Below are 22881 nucleotides of genomic sequence, written 5' to 3'. Positions count from 1 at the left end.
GTAAGGTTCAAGTGTCAAATCTGTTGACCAACGCTGTTTAACCCTTGCAGAACTACAGCTTCTTATTCAAAATGATGAAATGTGGTGTCTGTGCCCGCTTTACCACCATTTTCATGCCTAAATCATTTTTGTTTAATGCAAAATGTCATGTAAATTGGTGTAAGGGACACTATTTGAAGTTTATGCAATGTTAACTTAGTGATCTATCTTTATTTAATTTATTTTAATATAATAATTTCTGAATAAGAAGCTGGAGCCGAATAAGAAGTGAATAAGATGCTGGCCGAATAAGAAGCTAACTTCAGCCTCGTGGTAATGTAGCAATCTCTGAGCAGTATATCACACGAAGCCACAAGCTGCCACCTAGGTGCGCTTGCTGCCGCTGGACAGCGCAGCCCCATTCTCTGCCTGTGCACTTTCCATTCCGTAATACGTCACCATACCACGTGACGGCGCTGCCATAGCGACAATGATGCAATCACTTCCATTGCACACATAACAGTGTCTGTCTGACATTATCCTACCGGTATCCGTAAGAGCGCCAGTGTTCTACCATGTCCTGTGTGACTGCCCTCACATGGGCCGGGCACAAGGCACACAGTGGCGCTTCCACCCTGTATTACGCTGTTATTAAAGTTTATCCTATTTTCTATTACAACGCGTGCGCGCGCTATCCGCCCTGTCCGCCGTGCGCGCGCTGTTGCAGGGAGAAGGTCACGCGGCTGTCGTCTTCCCTGGTCGTTCGTCAGCCAATCCGCATAGGGATGTAGATGCGCGCGACCCGAGGCGGTGTTGAGGAGGAGCCCCGGGATTGGCTGCCGCAGGTGTCAGTGGGTGGGCGGAGCCATCAGCTGCATATTTAAAGGTGTTATTCGAGACGGCGAACCGCCATTTTGAGCGACTCCGTCGGAAGAGGCAGAAGGCCGGGAAATTTCTGGTTCTTAGACCAGAGAGGCCGGATGGTGAAATCCTCTCTCCAACGGATACTCAATAGCCATTGCTTTGCCAGAGAAAAGGAAGGAAATAAAAGAAGCTGCACCATGCCTCTTCTGAGTATTCCCAGTAATAGTGAAAGGTAGGCGGCTTCCTCCTACGTATGTGGCGACCAGACGTGTGTCCGACGCCCGCTCTCAGGCTATGACGTACATCGGCGCTTCGTGAGGCTCTGTAGGAGTCAACAGGTTCACGTGGGTGTTGCCATAGAGGCCGGGGCCTAATAAAGCTGTCCCAGGAGCGGGCAGGGCTGGCGTAACGCGCTATCCCAGCCGGGCACCCTATTTGTTCAAGAGGCTACGGCCAGGCCTAAAGTAAACACATAAATGAGGAAGAGGAGGCTCTGCTCCCCCGACCCCCTCTTCCCTTCTCGCTTACTGGCCAGGCAATAAATGTGTTCCCTTCTCCATCGCGTGTTCTGTGTGGGTTTTTTTCCCGTCAACTGGAGTAGGGGCAAATAGTGTGTACTTGCACCCAGCCATACTGTATTATAATTTATGGTAATAGCCTTTGGGTAGTTACAGCACCTGGAAGGTAACCTGGCTATGGGGAGGGGGTCTTGCCTTGTGACTGAGTCAGTCTTTTCCTGAAAGGTTTGTACTTGTCACTGCATTATAATCCCTACAATCCTTGTGTGGTGTTTATTAGTGAGGTATTGATACTGACTTGTACGGTCACTAATATGCCAGGTTGTGTACTAGTTATGTTAGAACTGTCTGAATGCAGTAAATTCAACATTAGGTAACATAGTAGCTGTTCTGCATGGCCTCCTTTAGAAAAGTGTTAGGATGATTTGTGGGTCATATTGGCAATGTTTCATCACAGCCCTTATCTAATTGTTTGTACAGCCAGTGGGCTATTAATGCTTTGCTGAACGGTACCTAACCACCTGCCACTATTTTTAGTCTTTCAGTTTTGGGTGCTAATTTATATTGCCGTCATAAAATGGCTGAAGGCTTGAGGCCTTGCAATGATTGTGCAGTTTTGCAATCTTTTTTTTCCTTGTGGCCAGGAAGTGTAAATGCCAATCTATGGTCTGCTGCAAAAGCAGTCTGTGTTCATGTCACTTAGTGTGATATGGCTTACATGATTTTGCTATTCTGTTTTAAGTCTCAAGTTTCCTGCTAGAAACTGAATGTTTGTCATGGCTTTAGCAGCTGTAAGTGAATTACTCAGGAGCTTAGTTTACAAAATGGAGAATTTTATTTGTGCATGTATGATGCGGTCTTCAAATGGCTGCTCTTCTCAGGGCTCCCAAATCCCCTTTGGGCATCTGCTTGCTACATCTGCCGAGATGACGTGAGCTGCAGGGTGAGATGGTGCATAGGGAGGAGCTAGAACCACCTCCTGTACTGGAAGTGAAATGGATGCTGATAAATACAATTCTAAAACGGGGTATTAGATTTATGGGTTATGGTGTGTAGGATACAGTTCCCAATTTATGTATTGGTTAGTGTATATATGTGGTAATATTGCTGACACTCAAAATGATGACTTCAGCTTGCTGTGAGTTAGAGTTTTCAAACAGTTCCTGACACTAAACATGCGTTAGCTGTAGTGTAACTTTGTGTAATTGGGTGACTTACAATGGTAACATTGGAAGGCCTGTCACTTTAAAGAATCTATTTTATGTAAATCCTAGCTTATCAGTAAAGGTCTCTTGCACTCCCTTGACTTGGGAAGCACTCTGCAATCTATAGGCAGAGGTTAAATAAGGCTATGGATGATTGGACAGTTTGCTGTATGTATACCTTGTCTTAAGGTGGGTACACACTAGGTGATGTGCTCTGAGTGACATCACCTAGCGTGTTCTCTGCTGCGATGGTTGTCTGCAGCACGTACGAACTGAGCGATATGCAAATGATATTGCTTGGTGATGTCAGTGGGCCATACATGCAATTTTTAGATGACAGTCCAAATTGAGCTGCATGCATGGCCAACAGCGAGGGTCGTTAAATATCCGCAGGGCATCGCTCGTTCGGCAGCGTACACGCTAGTCGATACTGTAAATGTTATCACTCAGGAATCTCAAAATGAGCTATGTTATTTACTTTATTGGCAAGTGTGTACCCACCATTTACACAGGACCTTGGCTCTTGGCCTGAGTTGCCTGGTAACTACTCAATTCCTGTGACTAGTCCCAAGGCTGCATTTACCTGATTTCCTGCTCATGGCATCCTGAGGTGTAAGCAAAAGCTGGTGTTATGTGGGGCTGCATCATATCATGACATGCACATAGCGTGGTTGAAGCTGCTTAACATGGCTATTGTGGGAATTAAAGCTCCTAGACACTAATAGGCCCTACACACTGGGCAATATCACTCAAATATATGAACGATCTCGTTCATTAACGAACGAGGTATCGTTCATATCTTTGTGTGGAGGCACCAGCAATGAACGATGCGCGGCCCCGCGCTCGTTTATCGCTGGTGCCCCATCGGCTGTGCATGCAGGCAAATATGAACGATCTTGTCCATATTTGCCTGCATTTCTGTGGAGCCGTGTGACGGAGTGAAGAAACTTCATTGCTGCCGGGTTGGCTGTATCCGCTGTCGGGAAGCTCGGCGGCGGATCGTTAAATGTGTAGGGCCCTTAAGGGGTGAATTCACCTGAGGACTTAGATTTTGAAAAAAACACAGTGCAGGTGTTTTCCCACAGCTGCAGGTTTTTGCTACTTATTTGCAGGATTGAAAATGGGATGCAGTGACTTTTATAATGACCACGTGTTTGGGGTTTTGTTTTTTTCTCCTCCAGAGCAAGTCTAGTTTTCCATAAAATTAACTTACCAGGACTTGTTTTGGCACCCTGGCAGCACACCTTGTGAGGGGCTAATGAAGCAATTGGAAGTTTTCAATTTACTTAATTAGTCTGTAATTGCCTTCTGAAGCAGTGTCTTCTGCATCCAGCTGTCCAGAGCTGTTATGCTGTGGCAGTGCTAAGTGTTTGCAAGTGCCTCCCCCCATCATATATCGCCAATCAGCCCCTTCCCCAGTGCAAAGATGGAGAGGAGACAACCAGATGGCTTAGTATCATTGTTTTCTCAACAGCTAGGTTTTCAGTGCTGAAAACCCCACAACCACTTTTTTTATTTTTTTTATTATAAACAGGGTACCATAGGTATTGGGAGCACCCATACCTGCGGTGATCCAAAATTAGATGTGTGGTATGTATAGTGGTGTTTAGTGGAACATGGTATAACATCTGTTGTATGAAGGCCCTAAATGTATTTGGACAGTAACCATTGATGAACTCCATTTTGTTAACTCCATGTAACGTGCGCTGAGACCACTTCTCCCCAATTACTACTATTCTTACATTTGCCTCCCTAGTTATTGGTAACTCATTTATCTACCTGATTGTCATCCAGCAAGATGCGGCTGGTGTTCCCCAGTTACCTTAGAACCTATCCTGCAAAAAAACAAATCTAAAGGGAAGGATTTTTGTTGGCCAAAATTTATGAAAAAGGGAATATAATTGATTTCTGCAAAAGATGGCAAAACTAGAAATGTGGGTGTTTATGGCCTAAGGTGGCCATACATTAAGCCAAGGTACCTTAGCAACTCCCCGCCAGTGGCTAATCGTCATTTCTCTAACGTCCTAGTGGATGCTGGGGACTCCGTAAGGACCATGGGGAATAGACGGGCTCCGCAGGAGACATGGGCACTTTAAGAAAGAATTTAGATTCTGGTGTGCTCTGGCTCCTCCCTCTGTCCCTCCTCCAGACCTCAGTTTGAATCTGTGCCTGGACGAGCTGGGTGCTGTTCAGTGAGCTCTCCTGAGCTTGCTGTAAGAAAGTATTTTGTTAGGTTTTTTATTTTCAGGGAGCTCTGCTGGCAACAGACTCCCTGCATCGTGGGACTGAGGAGAGAAGCAGCCCTACTCTCTGAAGATAGGTCCTGCTTCTTAGGCTACTGGACACCATTAGCTCCAGAGGGATCGTACACAGGATCTCACCCTCGTCGTCCGATCCCAGAGCCGCGCCGCCGTCCCCCTCGCAGAGCCGGAATACAGAAGCCGGGTCAGCATAAGAAGCAAGAAGACTTCGAAATTGGCGGCAGAAGACTCCTGTCTTCACTGAGGTAGTGCACAGCACTGCAGCTGTGCCCCATTGCTCCCACACACCTCACATACTCCAGTCACTGTAAGGGTGTAGGGCGCAGGGGGGGGGGGGGGGGCGCCCTGGGCAGCAATTGGGACCTCTTTGGCAAAAGTTTAGCATATATCCAGTTGGGCACTGTATGTATGAGCCCCCCGCCAAGTAAATGTATATTTAAGCAGGACAGAAGCCCGCTGTCGAGGGGGCGGGGCTTCTTCCTCAGCACTCACCAGCGCCATGTTTTTTCTCCACAGCACCGCTGAGAGGAAGCTCCCCAGCCTCTCCCCTGCAGTTACACGGTAGAAGAGGGTAAAAAGAGGGGGGGGGGGGGGGCACATAATTGGGCGCAAAAATCAATATAAACAGCAGCTACTGGGTTAACATTAAGTTACTGTGTTATTCCTGGGTTAATAGCCCTGGGGTGTGTGCTGGCATACTCTCTCTCCAAAGGGTCTTATGGGGGAATTGTCTTCAGATGAGCATTCCCTCAGTGTGTGGTGTCGGTACGTGTGTCGACATGTCTGAGGTAAAAGGCTCTCCTAAGGAGGAGATGGAGCAAATGTGTGTGTGAAGTGGTGTCTCCGTCAACAATGCAGACACCTGTTTGGATATGTGTAATTAAGTGCTAAGGTGAATTTATTGCACAAAAGATTAGAGTCGCAGAGACCTTCAGTCTCTCAATGATCACTATCCAAAATAATAGACACTGATATCGACACGGAGTCTGACTCCAGTGTCGACTACGATAATGCAAAGTTACAGCCAAAATGGCAGAAAAGTATTCAATATGATTATTGTAATAAAAAAATTATTTGCATATCACTGATGACTCATCTGTCCCTGACACAAGGGTACACATGTTTAAGGGGAAGAAAGCTGAGGTAAATTTCCCTCCTCTCATGAGGAAAAAGAGTGGGAATCTCCAGACAAGAGACTGCAGTTTCCCACAAAGAATTCTCAGGGAGTATCCTTTCCCTACTAGGGCCAGGATACGATGGGAATCTTCCCCTAGGTTGTCACGTTTGCCCAAAAGGTAGCCCTGACTTAACAGGGATCCTGCAGATAACGTGCACATTCTGGTACACTACTCAGACCGGCGATTGTGTCTGCATGGGTTTATAGCGCTGTAGCAGCGTGGACAGGTACCTTATCAGCAGAGATTGAGACCCTAGTGTGTGTATGTGTGTATATGTGTATGTATATCTATCTATCTATCTATCTATCTATCTATCTAACGTCCTAGTGGATGCTGGGAACTCCGTAAGGACCATGGGGAATAGCGGGCTCCGAAGGAGGCTGGGCACTCTAGAAAGATTTATGACTACCTGGTGTGCACTGGCTCCTCCCACTATGACCCTCCTCCAAGCCTCAGTTAGATTTCGTGCCCGGCCGAGGTTGGATGCACACTAGGGGCTCTCCTGAGCCCTTAGAAAGAAAGTATAGTTTAGGTTTTTTATTTTCAGTGAGACCTGCTGGCAACAGGCTCACTGCAGCGAGGGACTAAGGGGAGAAGAAGCGAACTCGCCTGCTTGCAGCCGGATTGGGCTTCTTAGGCTACTGGACACCATTAGCTCCAGAGGGATCGACCGCAGGCCCAGTCCTTGGTGTTCGGTCCCGGAGCCGCGCCGCCGTCCCCCTTACAGAGCCAGAAGCAAGAAGAGGTCCGGAAAAACGGCGGCAGAAGATATCAATCTTCACCAAGGTAGCGCACAGCATTGCAGCTGTGCGCCATTGCTCCTCATACACACTTCATACTCCGGTCACTGAGGGTGCAGGGCGCTGGGGGGGGGGCGCCCTGAGAAGCAATAATAACACCTTGGCTGGCAAAAACTCCACAATATATAGTCCCAGAGGCTATATATGTGGGAAATACCCCTGCCAGAATATGGAAAAAAGCGGGAGAATAGTCAGCGGAAAAGGGGCGGAGCTATCTCCTGCAGCACACTGGCGCCATTTCTCCTTCACAGATCCGCTGGAAGGAAGCTCCCTGGCTCTCCCCTGCAGTCTACACTACAGAACAGGGTAAAAACAGGGGGGGCACTAAATTTAGGCGCTATATATATATATATATATATATATATATATATATATATATATATATATATATATATATATATATATATATATATATATATATTATAAAAAGCAGCTATAGGGGACATAACTCAGTTAGTCCCTGCATTATATAGCGCTCTGGTGTGTGCTGGCATACTCTCACTCTGTCCCCCCAAAGGGCTTTTGTGGGTCCTGTCCTCATTCGGAGCATTCCTTGTGTGTGTGCGGTGTGTCGGTACGGCTGTGTCGACATGTTTGATGAGGATAATGATGTGGAGGCGGAGCAGATGCCTTTAGAAGGGATGTCACCCCCTGCGGGGCAGACACCTGAGTGGATGGGCTTATGGAAAGTAATGAGTGCACGTATAGACTCCTTATATAAGAAAATCGACGACATGCCAAATGTGGGACAGCCGACTTCTCAGCTCGTGCCTGCCCAGGCGTCGCATGGGTTATCAGGGGCTCTAAAACGCCCGCTACCTCAAGCAGACCCAGATGTCGACACTGATACTGACACCAGTGTCGACGACGATGAGTCTAACCTGATGCCCACTAAGGCCATTCACTGCATGATTGAGGCAATGAAAGAGGTGTTACACATTTCTGATATAACTACAGGTACCACTAAAAAGGGTATTATGTTTGGGGAGAAAACTACCCGTAGTTTTTCCCCCATCGGATGAATTAAATGAAGTGTGTGAAGAAGCGTGGGCTTTCCCTGATAAAAAATTGGTAATTCCTAAGAAGGTACTAATGGCGTTCCCTTTCCCGCCAGAGGATAGGTCACGTTGGGAAACACCCCCTAGAGTGGATAAAGCGCTCACACGTTTGTCTAAAAAGGTGGCACTACTGTCTCCGGATACGGCCGCCCTCAAGGAACCTGCTGATAGAAAGCAGGAGGCGATCCTGAAGTCTGTATATACACACACAGGCATTATACTTAGGCCAGCTATTGCGTCAGCTTGGATGTGCAGTGCTGCCGCTGCGTGGTCAGATAAACTGTCAGAAAATATTGACACATTAGACAGAGACACGATCCTGTTAACCATAGACCATATAAAAGACTCAGTCTTATATATGAGAGATGCACAAAGGGAAATCTGCCGACTGGCATCAAAAGTGCATTGTCCATTTCTGCTAGGAGAGGCTTATGGACTCGCCAGTGGACAGGAGATGCAGATTCAAAAAAGCACATGGAAGTGTTACCATATAAGGGTGAGGAATTATTTGGGGATGGTCTCTCGGACCTAGTTTCCACAGCAACGTCTGGGAAGTCAGCATTTTTACCCCATGTCCCCTCACAGCCTAAGAAGGCGCCGTTTTATCAGGTTCAGTCCTTTCGGACCCAGAAAAACAGGCGTGGAAAAGGCGGGTCTTTTCTGTCCAGAGGCAGAGGTAGGGGAAAAAGGCTGCAACAAACAGCAGGTTCCCAGGAGCAAAAGTCCTCCCCCGCTTCTTCCAAGTCCGCCGCATGACGGTGGGGCTCCACAGGCGGAGCCAGGTACGGTGGGGGGTCGCCTCAAAAAATTCAGCGATCAGTGGGTTCGCTCACAGGTGGATCCCTGGATCCTGCAAATAGTATCTCAGGGGTACAAGCTGGAATTCGAGGCGTCCCCACCCCACCGGTTCCTAAAATCTGCCTTGCCGATTGCTCCCTCAGACAGGGAGGCGGTGCTAGCGGCAATTCACAAGCTGTATTCCCAGCAGGTGATAATCAAGGTACCCCTACTTCAACAAGGCCGGGGTTATTATTCCACACTATTTGTGGTACCGAAACCGGACGGTTCGGTGAGACCCATTCTAAATTTGAAATCCTTGAACACGTACATAAAGAAATTCAAGTTCAAGATGGAATCGCTCAGGGCGGTTATTGCAAGCCTGGACTAGGGGGATTACATGGTATCCCTGGACATCAAGGATGCTTACTTGCATGTCCCTATTTACCATCCTCACCAGGAGTACCTCCGATTTGTGGTACAGGATTGCCATTACCAATTCCAGACGCTGCCGTTTGGACTGTCCATGGCACCGAGGGTATTTACCAAGGTTATGGCGGAAATGATGATACTCCTTCGAAGAAAGGGAGTTTTCTCTAACGTCCTAGTGGATGCTGGGGACTCCGTCAGGACCATGGGGAATAGCGGCTCCGCAGGAGACAGGGCACAAAAGCAAGCTTTTAGGATCACATGGTGTGTACTGGCTCCTCCCCCTATGACCCTCCTCCAAGCCTCAGTTAGGTTTTTGTGCCCGTCCGAGCAGGGTGCAATCTAGGTGGCTCTCTTAAAGAGTTACTTAGAAAAAGTTTTTAGGTTCTTTATTTTCAGTGAGTCCTGCTGGCAACAGGCTCACTGTATCGAGGGACTTAGGGGAGAGATTTTCAACTCACCTGCGTGCAGGATGGATTGGATTCTTAGGCTACTGGACATAGCTCCAGAGGGAGTCGGAACACAGGGCTCGCCCTGGGGTTCGTCCCGGAGCCGCGCCGCCGACCCCCCTTGCAGATGCTGAAGATTGAAGAGGTCCGGAACCAGGCGGCAGAAGACTTTCAGTCTTCATCAGGTAGCGCACAGCACTGCAGCTGTGCGCCATTGTTGTCAGCACACTTCTCACAGCGGTCACGGAGGGTGCAGGGCGCGGGGGGGGCGCCCTGGGCAGCAATGTATAATACCTGTATGGCGAAAAATACATCACATATAGCCCTTGAGGCTATATGGATGTATTTAACCCCTGCCAGATATCACAAACTCCGGAGAAGAAGCCCGCCGAAAAGGGGGCGGGGCCTATTCTCCTCAGCACACAGCGCCATTTTCCCTCACAGAAATGCTGGTGGGAAGGCTCCCATGCTCTCCCCTGCACTGCACTACAGAAACAGGGTTAAAACAGAGAGGGGGGGCACTGATTTGGCGATATGTACATATATTAAAATGCTATAAGGGAGGAACACTTATATAAAGGTTGTCCCTGGATAATTATAGCGTTTTGGTGTGTGCTGGCAAACTCTCCCTCTGTCTCCCCAAAGGGCTAGTGGGTCCTGTCCTCTATCAGAGCATTCCCTATGTGTGTGCTGTATGTCGGTACGTGTGTGTCGACATGTATGAGGAAAATGTTGGTGAGGAGGCGGAGCAAATTGCCTGTAATGGTGATGTCACTCTCTAGGGAGTCGACACCGGAATGGATGGCTTATTTATGGAATTACGTGATAATGTCAACACGCTGCAAGCCGGTTGACGACATGAGAGGGCCGGCGAACAAATTAGTATCTGTCCAGGCGTCTCAAACACCGTCAGGGGCTGTAAAATGCCCATTTGCCTCAGTCGGTCGACACAGACCCAGACACGGACACTGATTTCAGTGTCGACGGTGAAGAAACAAACGTATTTTCCTTTAGGGCCACACGTTAAGGGCAATGAAGGAGGTGTTACATATTTCTGATACTCCAAGTACCACAAAAAAGGGTATTATGTGTGAGGTGAAAAAACTACCTGTAGTTTTTCCTGAATCAGATAAATTAAATGAAGTGTGTGATGATGCGTGGGTTTCCCCCGATAGAAAATTATTGGCGGTATACCCTTTCCCGCCAGAAGTTAAGGCGCGTTGGGAAACACCCCTCAGGGTGGATAAGGCGCTCACACGCTTATCAGAACAAGTGGCGGTACCATCTACAGATAGGGCCGTACTTAAGGAGCCAGCTGATAGGAGGCTGAAAAATATCCTAAAAAGTATACACACACATGCTGGTGTTATACTGCGACCAGCGATCGCCTCAGCCTGGATGTGCAGAGCTGAGGTGGCTTGGTCGGATTCCCTGACTAAAAATATTGATACCCTTGACAGGGACAGTATTTTATTGACTATAGAGCATTTAAAGGATGCATTTCTATATATGCGAGATGCGCAGAGGGTTATTTGCACTCTGGCATCAAGAGTAAATGCGATGTCCATATCTGCAAGATGTTTATGGACACGACAGTGGTCAGGTGATGCAGATTCCAAACGGCACAAAGATGTATTGCCGTATAAAGGGGAGGAGTTATTTGGGGTCGGTCCATGGGACCTGGTGGCCACGGCAACTGCTGGAAAATCCACCGTTTTTTACCCTAAGTCACATCTCTGCAGAAAAAGACACCGTCTTTTCAGCCTCAGTCTTTTCGTCCCTATAAGAGTCATATCTGCCCAGGGATAGAGGAAAGGGAAGAAGACTGCAGCAGGCAGCCCATTCCCAGGAACAGAAGCCCTCCACCGCTTCTACTAAGTTCTCAGCATGACGCTGGGACCGTACAGGACCCCTGGATCCTACAAGTAGTATCCAAGGGGTACAGATTGGAATGTCGAGGCGTTTCCCCCCTCGCAGGTTCCTGTAGTCTGCTGTACCAATGTCTCCCTCCGACAGGGAGGCAGTATTGAAAACAATTCACAAGCTGTATTCCCAGCAGGTGATAATAAAATTACCCCTCCTACAACAAGGAAAGGGGTATTGTTCCACACTATATGGTGGTACTGAAGCCAGAAGGCTAGGTGAGACCGATTCTAAATCTGAAAAATTTGAACACTTACAAGGGTTCAAATCCAGATGGAGTCACTCAGAGCAGTGATAGCGAACAAGGGGACTATATGGTGTCCCGGGACATCAGGGATGCTTACCTCCATGTCCCAAAATTTGCTTTTCTCACCAAGGGTACCTCAGGTTCGTGGTACAGAACTGTCACTATCAGTTTCAGACGATGCCGTTGGATTGTCCAAGGCACCCCGGGTCCTTACCAAGGTAATGACCGAAATGAGGATTCGTCTTCAAAGAAAATGGACGACCTCCTGATAAGAACAAGGTCCAGAGAACAGTTGGAGGTCGGAGTAGCACTATCTCAAGTAGTTCTACGACAGCACGGGTGGATTCTAAATATTCCAAAACCGCAGTTGTTCCGACGACACGTCTGCTGGTCCTAGGGATGATTCTGGACAGTCCAGGAAAAGGTGTTTCTCCCAGAGGAGAAAGCCAGGGAGTTATCCGAGCTAATCGGGATCCTCCTAAAACCAGGAAAAGTGTCAGTGCTTCATTGCACAAGAGTCCTGGTAAAAATGGTGGCTTATTACGAAGCGCTTCCATTCGGCAGATTTCACGCAAGAACTCTTCAGTGGGATCTGCTGGACAAATGGTCCGGATCGCATCTTCAGATGCATCAGCGGATAACCCTATATCCAAGGACAAGGGTGTCTCTCCTGTGGTGATTACAGAGTGCTCATCTTCTAGAGGGCCGCAGATTCGGCATTCAGGATTGGATGCTGGTGACCACGGAGGCCAGCCTGAGAGGCTGGGGAGCAGTCACACAGGGAAAAAATTTCCAGGGAGTGTGATCAAGTCTGGAGAATTCTCTCCACATAAATATACTGGAGCTAAGAGCAAATTTATAATGCTCTAAGCTTAGCAAGGCCTCTGCTTCAAGGTCAGCCGGTATTGATCCAGTGGGATAACATCACGGCAGTCGCCCACGTAAACAGAAAGGGCGGCACAAGAAGCAGGAGGGCAGTGGTCAAAACTGCAAGGATTTTTCGCTAGGCGGAAAATCATGTGATAGCACTGTCAGCAGTGTTCATTCCGGGAGTGGACGACTGGGAAGCAGACTTCCTCAGCAGGCACGACCTCCACCCGGGAGAGTGGGAACTTCATCGGGAAGTTTTCCGCATGATTGTGAACCGTTGGGAAAGACCAAAGGTGGACATGATGGCGTCCCGCCCGAACAAAAAACGGGACAGGTATTGCGCCAGGTCACGAGACCTTCAGGCGATAGCTGTGGACGTCCTGGTAACACCGTGGGTGTAACAGTCGGTGTATGTGTTCCCTCCTCTGCTTCTCATAACCAAGGTATTGAGAATTATAAGACGTAGAGGAGTAAGAACTATACTCGTGGCTCCGGATTGGCCAAGAGGGACTTGGTACCCGGAACTTCAAGAGATGCTCACAGAGGACTAATGGCCTCGGGAGCTAAGATGGGATTTGTTTTCAGCAAGAACCATGTCTGTTCCAAGAGGAACCGTGGCATCTGCCTCTAAGAAAGGACCTGCTCCAGCAGGGACCTTGTCTGTTCCAAGACTTACCGCGACTGCGTTTGACGGCATGGCGGTTGAACGCCGGATCCTAAGGGAAAAGGCATTCCGGAAGAGGTCATACCTACCCTGGTCAAAGCCAGGAAGGAGGTGACCGCACAACGTTATCACCACATGTGGTAAAAATATGTTGCGTGGGTGAGGCCAGGAAGGCCCCACGAAAAAATTTCAACTAGGTCGATTTCTGCACTCCCTGCAAACAGGAGTGTCTATGAGCCTCAAATTGGGGTCCATTAAGGTTCAAGTTTCGGCCCTGTAGATTTTCTTCCAGAAAAAATTGGCTTCAGTTCCTGAAGTCCAGACGTTTGTCAAGGGAGTATTGCATATACAGCCCCTTGTGTGCCTCCAGTGGCACCGTGGGATCTCAACGTAGTGTTGGGATTCCTCAAATCATATTGGTTTGAACCGCTCAAATCTGTGGATTTGAAATATCTCACATGGAAAGTGACCATGATGTGGCCCTGGCCTCGGCCAGGCGATTGTCAGAATTGGTGGCTTTGTCTTAAAAAGGCCCATATTTGATTTTCCATTCGGACAGGGCAGAACTGCGGACTCGTCCCCAGTTTCTTCCTAAGGTGGTGTCAGCGTTTCACCTGAAACAACATATTGTGGTGCCTGCGGCTACTAGGGACTTGGAGGACTCCAAGTTGCTAGACGTTGTCGGGGCCCTAAAAATATATAGAGATATATATATATATATATATATATATATATATATATATATATATATATATATATATATATATATATATATATATATATATATATATATATATATATATATATATATATATATATATATATATTTATTTCCAGGACGGCTGGAGTCAGAAAGTCTGACTTGCTGTTTATATTGTATGCACCCAAAAAGCTGGGTGCTCCTGCTTCTAAGCAGACTATTGCTCGTTGGATTTGTAGTACAATTCAGCTTGCACATTCTGTGGCAGGCCTGCCACAGCCAAAATCTGTAAATGCCCATTCCACAAGGAAGGTGGGCTCATCTTGGGCGGATGCCCGAGGGGGTCTCGGCTTTAAAACTTTGCCGAGCAGCTACGTGGTCAGGGGGGAACACGTTTGTAAAATTCTACAAATTTGATACCCTGGCTGAGGAGGACCTGGAGTTCTCTCATTCGGTGCTGCAGAGTCATCCGCACTCTCCCGCCCGTTTGGGAGCTTTGGTATAATCCCCATGGTCCTGACGGAGTTCCCAGCATCCACTAGGACGTTAGAGAAAATAAGATTTTACTTACCGATAAATCTATTTCTCGTAGTCCGTAGTGGATGCTGGGCGCCCATCCCAAGTGCGGATTGCCTGCATTACTTGTACATAGTTATTGTTACAAAAATCGGGTTATTGTGGTGAGCCATCTTTTTTAGAGGCTACTTCATTGTTATCATACTGTTAACTGGGTTCAGATCACAAGTTGTACGGTGTGATTGGTGTGGCTGGTATGAGTCTTACCCGGGATTCAAGATCCTTCCTTATTGTGTACGCTCGTCCGGGCACAGTACCTAACTGAGGCTTGGAGGAGGGTCATAGGGGGAGGAGCCAGTACACACCATGTGATCCTAAAAGCTTGCTTTTGTGCCCTGTCTCCTGCGGAGCCGCTATTCCCCATGGTCCTGACGGAGTCCCCAGCATCCACTACGGACTACGAGAAATAGATTTATCGGTAAGTAAAATCTTATTTTAATTATCCCGTACTTGGACGATCTCCTAATAAAAGCGAGGTCCAAGGAACAGTTGTTGGTGGGAGTAGCACTATCTCAGGAGGTGCTGCACCAGCACGGCTGGATTCTGAATATCCCAAAGTCACAGCTGGTTCCGACGACACGACTACTGTTCCTGGGTATGATTCTGGATACAGTCCAGAAGAAAGTGTTTCTCCCGGAGGAGAAAGCCAGGGAGTTGTCATCTCTAGTCAGAGACCTCCTGAAACCAAAACAGGTATCAGTGCATCGCTGCACACGGGTCCTGGGAAAGATGGTAGCTTCTTACGAAGCAATTCCCTTCGGCAGGTTCCATGCCAGAATCTTTCAGTGGGACCTGTTGGACCAGTGGTCCGGATCGCATCTTCAGATGCAACGCTTAATAACCCTGTCTCCAAGAACCAGGGTGTCTCTACTGTGGTGGCTGCAGAGTGCCCATCTTCTAGAGGGCCGCAGGTTCGGAATACAGGACTGGGTCCTGGTGACCACGGATGCCAGCCTTCGAGGCTGGGGGGCAGTCATACAGGGAAGAAACTTCCAAGGACTATGGTCGAGTCAGGAGACTTCCCTTCACATAAATATTCTGGAACTAAGGGCCATCTACAATGCCCTAAGTCGAGCAAAAGCCCTGCTCCTACACCAGCCGGTGCTGATCCAGTCAGACAACATCACGGCAGTCGCCCATGTAAATCGACAGGGCGGCACAAGAAGCAGGATGGCGATGGCAGAAGCCACAAATTCTCCGATGGGCGGAGAATCATGTAATAGCACTGTCAGCAGTGTTCATTCCAGGAGTGGACAACTGGGAAGCAGACTTCCTCAGCAGACACGACCTCCACCCGGGAGAGTGGGGACTTCACCCAGAAGTCTTCCAGATGCTGGTAAACCGTTGGGAAAAACCACAGGTGGACATGATGGCGTCCCGTCTCAACAAAAAGTTAAAAAGATATTGCGCCAGGTCAAGGGACCCTCAGGCGATAGCTGTGGACGCTCTAGTGACACCGTGGGTGTACCAGTCGGTTTATGTGTTCCCTCCTCTGCCTCTCATTCCAAAGGTATTGAGAATAATAAGAAAGCGAGGAGTAAACACAATTCTCGTGGTTCCGGATTGGCCAAGACGAGCGTGGTACCCGGAACTTCAAGAGATGCTCTCAGAGGACCCGTGGCCTCTACCGCTCAGACAGGACCTGATACAGCAGGGGCCCTGTCTGTTCCAAGACTTACCGCGTTTGACGGCATGGCGGTTGAACACCGGATCCTAAAGGAAAAGGGTATTCCGGAAGAAGTCATTCCTACGCTTATTAAGGCCAGGAAAGATGTTACGGCAACGCATTATCACCGCATATGGCGAAAATGTTGCATGGTGCGAGGCCAATAAGGCCCCAACAGAGGAATTTCAACTAGGTCGACTTCTGCATTTCCTGCAAGCAGGAGTGGATATGGGCCTAAAACTAGGCTCCATTAAAGTACAGATCTCGGCTCTGTCAATTTTCTTTCAAAAAGAACTAGCTTCAGTACCTGAAGTTCAGACTTTTGTAAAAGGAGTGCTGCATATTCAGCCCCCGTTTGTGCCTCCGGTGGCACCTTGGGATCTCAACGTGATGTTGAGTTTCTTAAAATCACATTGGTTTGAGCCACTAAAAACCGTGGATCTGAAATATCTCACGTGGAAAGTGGTCATGTTATTAGCCTTGGCTTCAGCCAGGCGAGTGTCAGAATTGGAGGCTTTATCATGTAAAAGCCCTTATCTGATTTTCCATATGGATAGGGCAGAGTTGAGGACTCGTCCCCAATTTCTCCCTAAGGTGGTGTCAGCGTTTCACCTGAACCAGCCTATTGTGGTGCCGGCGGCTACTAGTGAATTGGAGGACTCCAAGTTGCTGGACGTTGTCAGGGCCCTGAAAATATGTTTCCAGGACGGCTGGAGTCAGAAAATCTGACTCGCTGTTTATACTGTATGCACCCAACAAGCTGGGTGCTCCTGCTTCTAAGCAGTCTATTGCTCGCTAGATTTGTAGTACAATTCAGCTTGCACATTCTGTGGCAGGCATACCACAGCCAAAATCTGTAAATGCCCATTCCACAAGGAAGGTGGGCTCATCTTGGGCGGCTGCCCGAGGGGTCTCGGCTTTACAACTTTGCCGAGCAGCTACTTGGTCAGGGGCAAACACATTTCTACAAATTTGATACCCTGGCTGAGGAGGACCTGGAGTTCTCTCATTCGGTGCTACAGAGTCATCCGCACTCTCCCGCCCGTTTGGGAGCTTTGGTATAATCCCCATGGTCCTTACGGAGTTCCCAGCATACACTAGGACGTTAGAGAAAATAAGAATTTACTCACCGGTAATTCTATTTCTCGTAGTCCGTAGTGGATGCTGGGCGCCCATCCCAAGTGCGGATTGTCTGCAATACTTGTACATAGTTATTGTTAACTAAAGGGTTATTGTTGAGCCATCTGTTGAGAGGCTCAGTTGTTTTCATACTGTCAAACTGGATATAGTATCACGAGTTGTACGGTGTGATTGGTGTGGCTGGTAAGAGTCTTACCCGGGATTCTAAATCCTTCCTTATTATGTCTGCTCGTCCGGGCACAGTGTCCTAACTGAGGCTTGGAGGAGGGTCATAGTGGGAGGAGCCAGTGCACAACAGGTAGTCATAAATCTTTCTAGAGTGCCCAGCCTCCTTCGGAGCCCGCTATTCCCCATGGTCCTTACGGAGTTCCCAGCATCCACTACGGACTACGAGAAATAGAATTACCGGTGAGTAAATTCTTATTTTATTTATTAAAGATGCTGTCTTAAGAGATGTATATAAAACATGCCCAAAGAGACATTAGTCTACTGGGTTCTAGAGTCAATGCTATGTCGATTTCTGCTTGACGTGTCCTGTAGAATATGCAATGGACAGGTGATGCCGACTTAAGAGGCATATGGAAGGCTGAGGATTGTGTGGAGAAGGGATCTCGGACCTGGTCTCCACAGCTATAGCTGGTAATTCTGATATTTTGCCTTATATTCCTGCACAGCCTAGGAAAGCACGACATTATCAAATGCAGCCTTTCGAACACAAAGAAACAAAGTCCGAGGTGTGTCCTTTCTTGGCAGGGGCAGAGGAAAGAAGCTGCACAACACAGCTAGTTCCCAGGAACAGAAGTCCTCCCCGGCCTCTACAAAATCCACCGCATGTCGCTGGGGCTCCACAGGCGGAGCTAGGCCCGGTGGGGGCACGTCTTCGTAAGTTCAGCCACAAGTGGGTTCATTCCCTGTTGGATCCCTGGGCAATAGATATTGTGTCTCAGGGATACAAGCTGGACTTTGAGGAGATGCCCCCTCACCGACGGCCCTGCCGGCTTCCCCCCATGAGAGGGAAATAGTGTTAACTGCAATTCACAAATTGTATCTTCAACAGGTGGTGGTCAAGGTTCCCCTCCAACAAGGAGGGGGTTATTATTCGACCATGTTGTAGTCCCGAAACCGGACGGTTCGGTCAGACCCATATTTGAATTTAAAATCCCTGAACATATACCTGAAAAGGTTCAAGATGAAATCGCTAAGAGCGGTCATCGCAAGCCTGAAAGGGGGAGATTTTATGGGGTCTCTGGACATAAAGGAGGCATACCTTCATGTCCCCATTTATCCACCTCATCAGGCGTACCTCAGATTTGCGGTACAGGATTGTCATTACCAATCTCAGACGTGCCGTTTGGTCTCTCCACGGCCCCCGAGAATATTCACCAAGGTAATGGCGGAAATGATGGTGCTCCTGCGGGAAGCAAGGTGTCACAATTATCCCGTACTTGGACGATCTCCTCATAAAAGCGAGATCAAGAGAGCAGTTGCTGAACAGCTTATCACTTTCTCTGGAAGTGTAACGGCAACACGGCTGGATTCTATATATTCCAAAGTCGCAGTTGGTTCCTACGGCTCATCTGCCTTTCCTAGGAATGATTCTGGACACAGACCAGAAAAGGGTTTATCTCCCGATAGAGCTCAGGAGCTCATGACACTGGTCAGGAATCTATTAAAACCAAAATAGGTGTCTGCATCACTGCACTCGAGTCCTGGGAAGGATGGTGGCATCATACGAGGCCATTCCCTTCGGCAGGTTCCATGCGAGGACCTTCCAATGGGACTTACTGGACAAGTGGTCCGGATCACATCTTCAGATGCATCGGTTAATCACCCTGTCCCGCAGGGCCAGGGCGTCACTCCTGTGGTGGCTGCAGAGTTCTCACCTTCTAGAGGGACGCAGATTCGGAATTCAGGACTGGGTCCTGGTGACCACGGACGCTAGCCTCCGAGGGTGGGGAGCAGTCACACAGGGAAGAAATTTCCAAGGTCTGTGGTCAAGTCAAGAGACTTGCCTTCACATCAACATCCTGGAACTAAGGGCCGTATACAACGTCCTACGTCAAGCGGAGCACTTGCTTCGCGACCAACTGGTTCTGATTCAGTCAGACAACATCACCGCAGTGGCACAAGGAGCAGAGTGGCGATGGCATAAGCCACCAGAATTCTTCGCTGGGCGGAGAATCACATAAGCGCTCTGTCAGCAGTGTTCATCCCGGGAGTGGACAACTGGGAAGCAGACTTCCTCTGCAGACACGACCTCCACCCGGCAGAGTGGGGACTTCATCAGGAAGTCTTCACACAGATCACATATCGGTGGGAACTGCCACAGGTGGACATGATGGTATCCCGCCTCAACAAAAAACTACATATTGCGCCAGGTCAAGAGACCCTCTGGCAATAGCGGTAGACGCCCTGGTGACACCGTGGGTGTTCCAGTCGGTCTATGTATTTCCTCCTCTTCCTCTCATTCCCAAGGTGCTGAGGATAATAAGGAAAGGAGGAGTGAGAACAATCCTCATTGTTCCATATTGGCCACGAAGGACCTGGTATCCAGATCTGCAAGAAATGCTCAGAGGACCCGTGGCCTCTTCCTCTAAGACAGGACCTGTTGCAACAGGGGCCCTGTCTGTTCCAAGTCTTACCGCGGCTGCGTTTGACGGCATGACGGTTGAACGCCGGATCCTAGCAGAAAAGGGCATTCCGGATGAGGTTATTCCTACGCTGATGAAGGCTAGGAAGGACGTGACAGTTTAACATTATCACCGTATATGGCGAAAATGTTTCTTGGTGTGAGGCCAGGAATGCTCCTACGGAGGAATTCCAGCTGGGCCGTTTCCTTCACTTTCTACAGTCAGGAGTGAATTTGGGCCTAAAATTGGGCTCAATTAAGGTCCAGATTTCGGCCCTATCCATTTTCTTTCAAAAAGAGTTGGCTTCTCTACCAGAAGTTCAGACGTTGTAAAGGGAGTGCTGCATATTCAGCCTCTTTTTGTGCCTCCAGTGGCACCTTGGGATCTTAACGTGGTGTTTACTGAAATCACACTGGTTTGAACCACTTAAAACTGAGTTAAAATATCTCACGTGGAAGGTGGTCATGCTATTAGCCTTGGCTTCGGCTAGGCGTGTCAGATTTAGCGGCTTTGTCACATAAAAGCCCCTATCTGGTTTTCCATATAGAGCAGAATTGCGGACCAGTCCACAATTTCTGCCAAAAGTGGTGTCATCTTTTCATATGAACCAACCTATTGTGGTGCCTGTGGCTACTCCTGACTTGGAGGATTCCAAGTTACTGGATGTGGTCAGGGCTTTGAAGGTTTATGTAGCCAGAACGGCTAGAGTCAGGAAAACTGAGTCGCTGTTTATCCTGTATGCATCCGACAAGCTGGGTGCTCCTGCTCCAAAGCAAACTTTTGCTCGCTGGATCTGTAACACGATTCAGCAGGCTCATTCTGCGGCTGGATTACCGCTGCCTAAATCAGTTAAAGCCCATTCCACTAGGAAGGTGGGCTCTTCTTGGGCGGCTGCCCGAGGGGGTCTCGGCATTACAACTATGCCGAGTTGCTACTTGGTCAGGTTCAAACACTTTTGCGAAGTTCTACAAGTTTGATACCCTGGCTGATGAGGACCTATTGTTTGCTCAATCGGTGCTGCAGAGTCATCCGCACTCTCCCGCCCGTTTGGGAGCTTTGGTATAATCCCCATGGTCCTTACGGAGTCCCCAGCATCCACTAGGACGTTGGAGAAATAAGATTTTACTTACCGGTAAATCTATTTCTCGTAGTCCGTAGTGGATGCTGGGCACCCGTCCCAAGTGCGGACTTCTTCTGCAATACTTGTATATAGTTATTGCTGCAATAAGGGCTATGTTATTGTTGCATCAGGGTTGAACTGATGCTCTGTTCATACTGTTGACTGGGTAAGTTTATCACGAGTTATACGGTGTGATTGGTATGAGTCTTGCCCTGGATTTCCAAAATCCTTTCCTTGTACTGTCAGCTCTTGCGGGCACAGTTTCTCTAACTGAGGTCTGGAGGAGGGACATAGAGGGAGGAGCCAGAGCACACCAGAATCTAAATTCTTTCTTAAAGTGCCCATGTCTCCTGCAGAGCCCGTCTATTCCCCATGGTCCTTAGGGAGTCCCCAGCATCCACTACGGACTACGAGAAATAGATTTACCGGTAAGTAAAATCTTATTTCTCTAACGTCCTAAGTGGATGCTGGGGACTCTGTAAGGACCATGGGGAATAGCGGCTCCGCAGGAGACTGGGCACATCTAAAGAGCTTTAGGACTAACTGGTGTGCACTGGCTCCTCCCCCTATGACCCTCCTCCAAGCCTCAGTTAGATTTCTGTGCCCGACGAGAAGGGTGCACACTAGGGGCTCTCCTGAGCTTCTTAGTGAAAGTTTTAGTTTAGGTTTGTTATTTTCAGTGAGACCTGCTGGCAACAGGCTCACTGCATCGAGGGACTAAGGGGAGAAGAAGCGAACTCACCTGCGTGCAGAGTGGATTGGGCTTCTTGGCTACTGGACATTAGCTCCAGAGGGACGATCACAGGCCCAGCCTGGATGGGTCCCGGAGCCGCGCCGCCGGCCCCCTTACAGAGCCAGAAGAGCGAAGAGGTCCGGAAAAATCGGCGGCAGAAGACGTTCCTGTCTTCAATAAGGTAGCGCACAGCACTGCAGCTGTGCGCCATTGCTCTCAGCACACTTCATATTCCGGTCACTGAGGGTGCAGGGCGCTGGGGGGGGCGCCCTGAGACGCAATAAAACATGATAAAAATACCTTACATGGCAAAAAATACATCACATATAGCTCCTGGGCTATATGGATGCATTTAACCCCTGCCAGAATATACAGAAAAACGGGAGATAGGCTCCGCCCCCTTTTCGGCGGCCTTATCTCCTCAGCACACTGGCGCCATTTTCCCTCACAGCTCAGTTGGAGGGAAGCTCCCTGGCTCTTCCCTGCAGTCACTACACTACAGAAAGGGTTAAAAAAAGAGAGGGGGGCACTAATTAGGCGCAGTATTAAAACATACAGCAGCTATAAGGGGAAAAACACTTATATAAGGTTATCCCTGTGTGTATATATGTGTATGTATATATATATATATAGCGCTCTGGTGTGTGCTGGCATACTCTCCCTCTGTCTCCCCAAAGGGCTAGTGGGGTCCTGTCCTCTATCAGAGCATTCCCTGTGTGTGCTGTGTCGGTACGTTTGTGTCGACATGTATGAGGAGAAAAATGATGTGGAGACGGAGCAGAGTGTCTGTAACAGTGATGTCACCACCTAGGGGGTCGACACCTGAGTGGATGTACTGTTGAAAATTACGTGACAGTGTCAGCTCTGTATAAAAAAACAGTGGTTGACATGAGACAGCCGGCTACTCAGCTTGTGCCTGTCCAGACGTCTCATAGGCCGTCAGGGGCTCTAAAGCGCCCGTTACCTCAGATGGCAGATACAGACGCCGACACGGATACTGACTCCTGTGTCGACGGTGAAGAGACAACCGTGATTTCCAGTAGGGCCACACGTTACATGATTGAGACAATGGAAAATGTTTTATACATTTCTGA

General features: G+C 48.6%; 1 protein-coding gene across 1 annotated transcript in view; it reads left to right on the top strand.

The window, feature by feature from the left end:
• Positions 1–879: 879 nt before the first annotated feature.
• Positions 880–22881, top strand: part of OAZ1 (ornithine decarboxylase antizyme 1) — a 43105-nt gene continuing 21103 nt past the window's right edge. Inside the window, 1 exon segment of the mRNA XM_063914780.1 lies at positions 880–1075. Coding sequence (XP_063770850.1) covers positions 960–1075 — 116 coding nt within the window. The 5' untranslated portion in view covers positions 880–959.

Source organism: Pseudophryne corroboree, chromosome 1 (assembly GCF_028390025.1).
Source record: "Pseudophryne corroboree isolate aPseCor3 chromosome 1, aPseCor3.hap2, whole genome shotgun sequence".
In the NCBI taxonomy this organism is placed as follows: domain Eukaryota; kingdom Metazoa; phylum Chordata; class Amphibia; order Anura; family Myobatrachidae; genus Pseudophryne; species Pseudophryne corroboree.
Note: the sequence above shows the minus strand (reverse complement) of the source record. Positions and strands in the feature narration are given on the sequence as shown.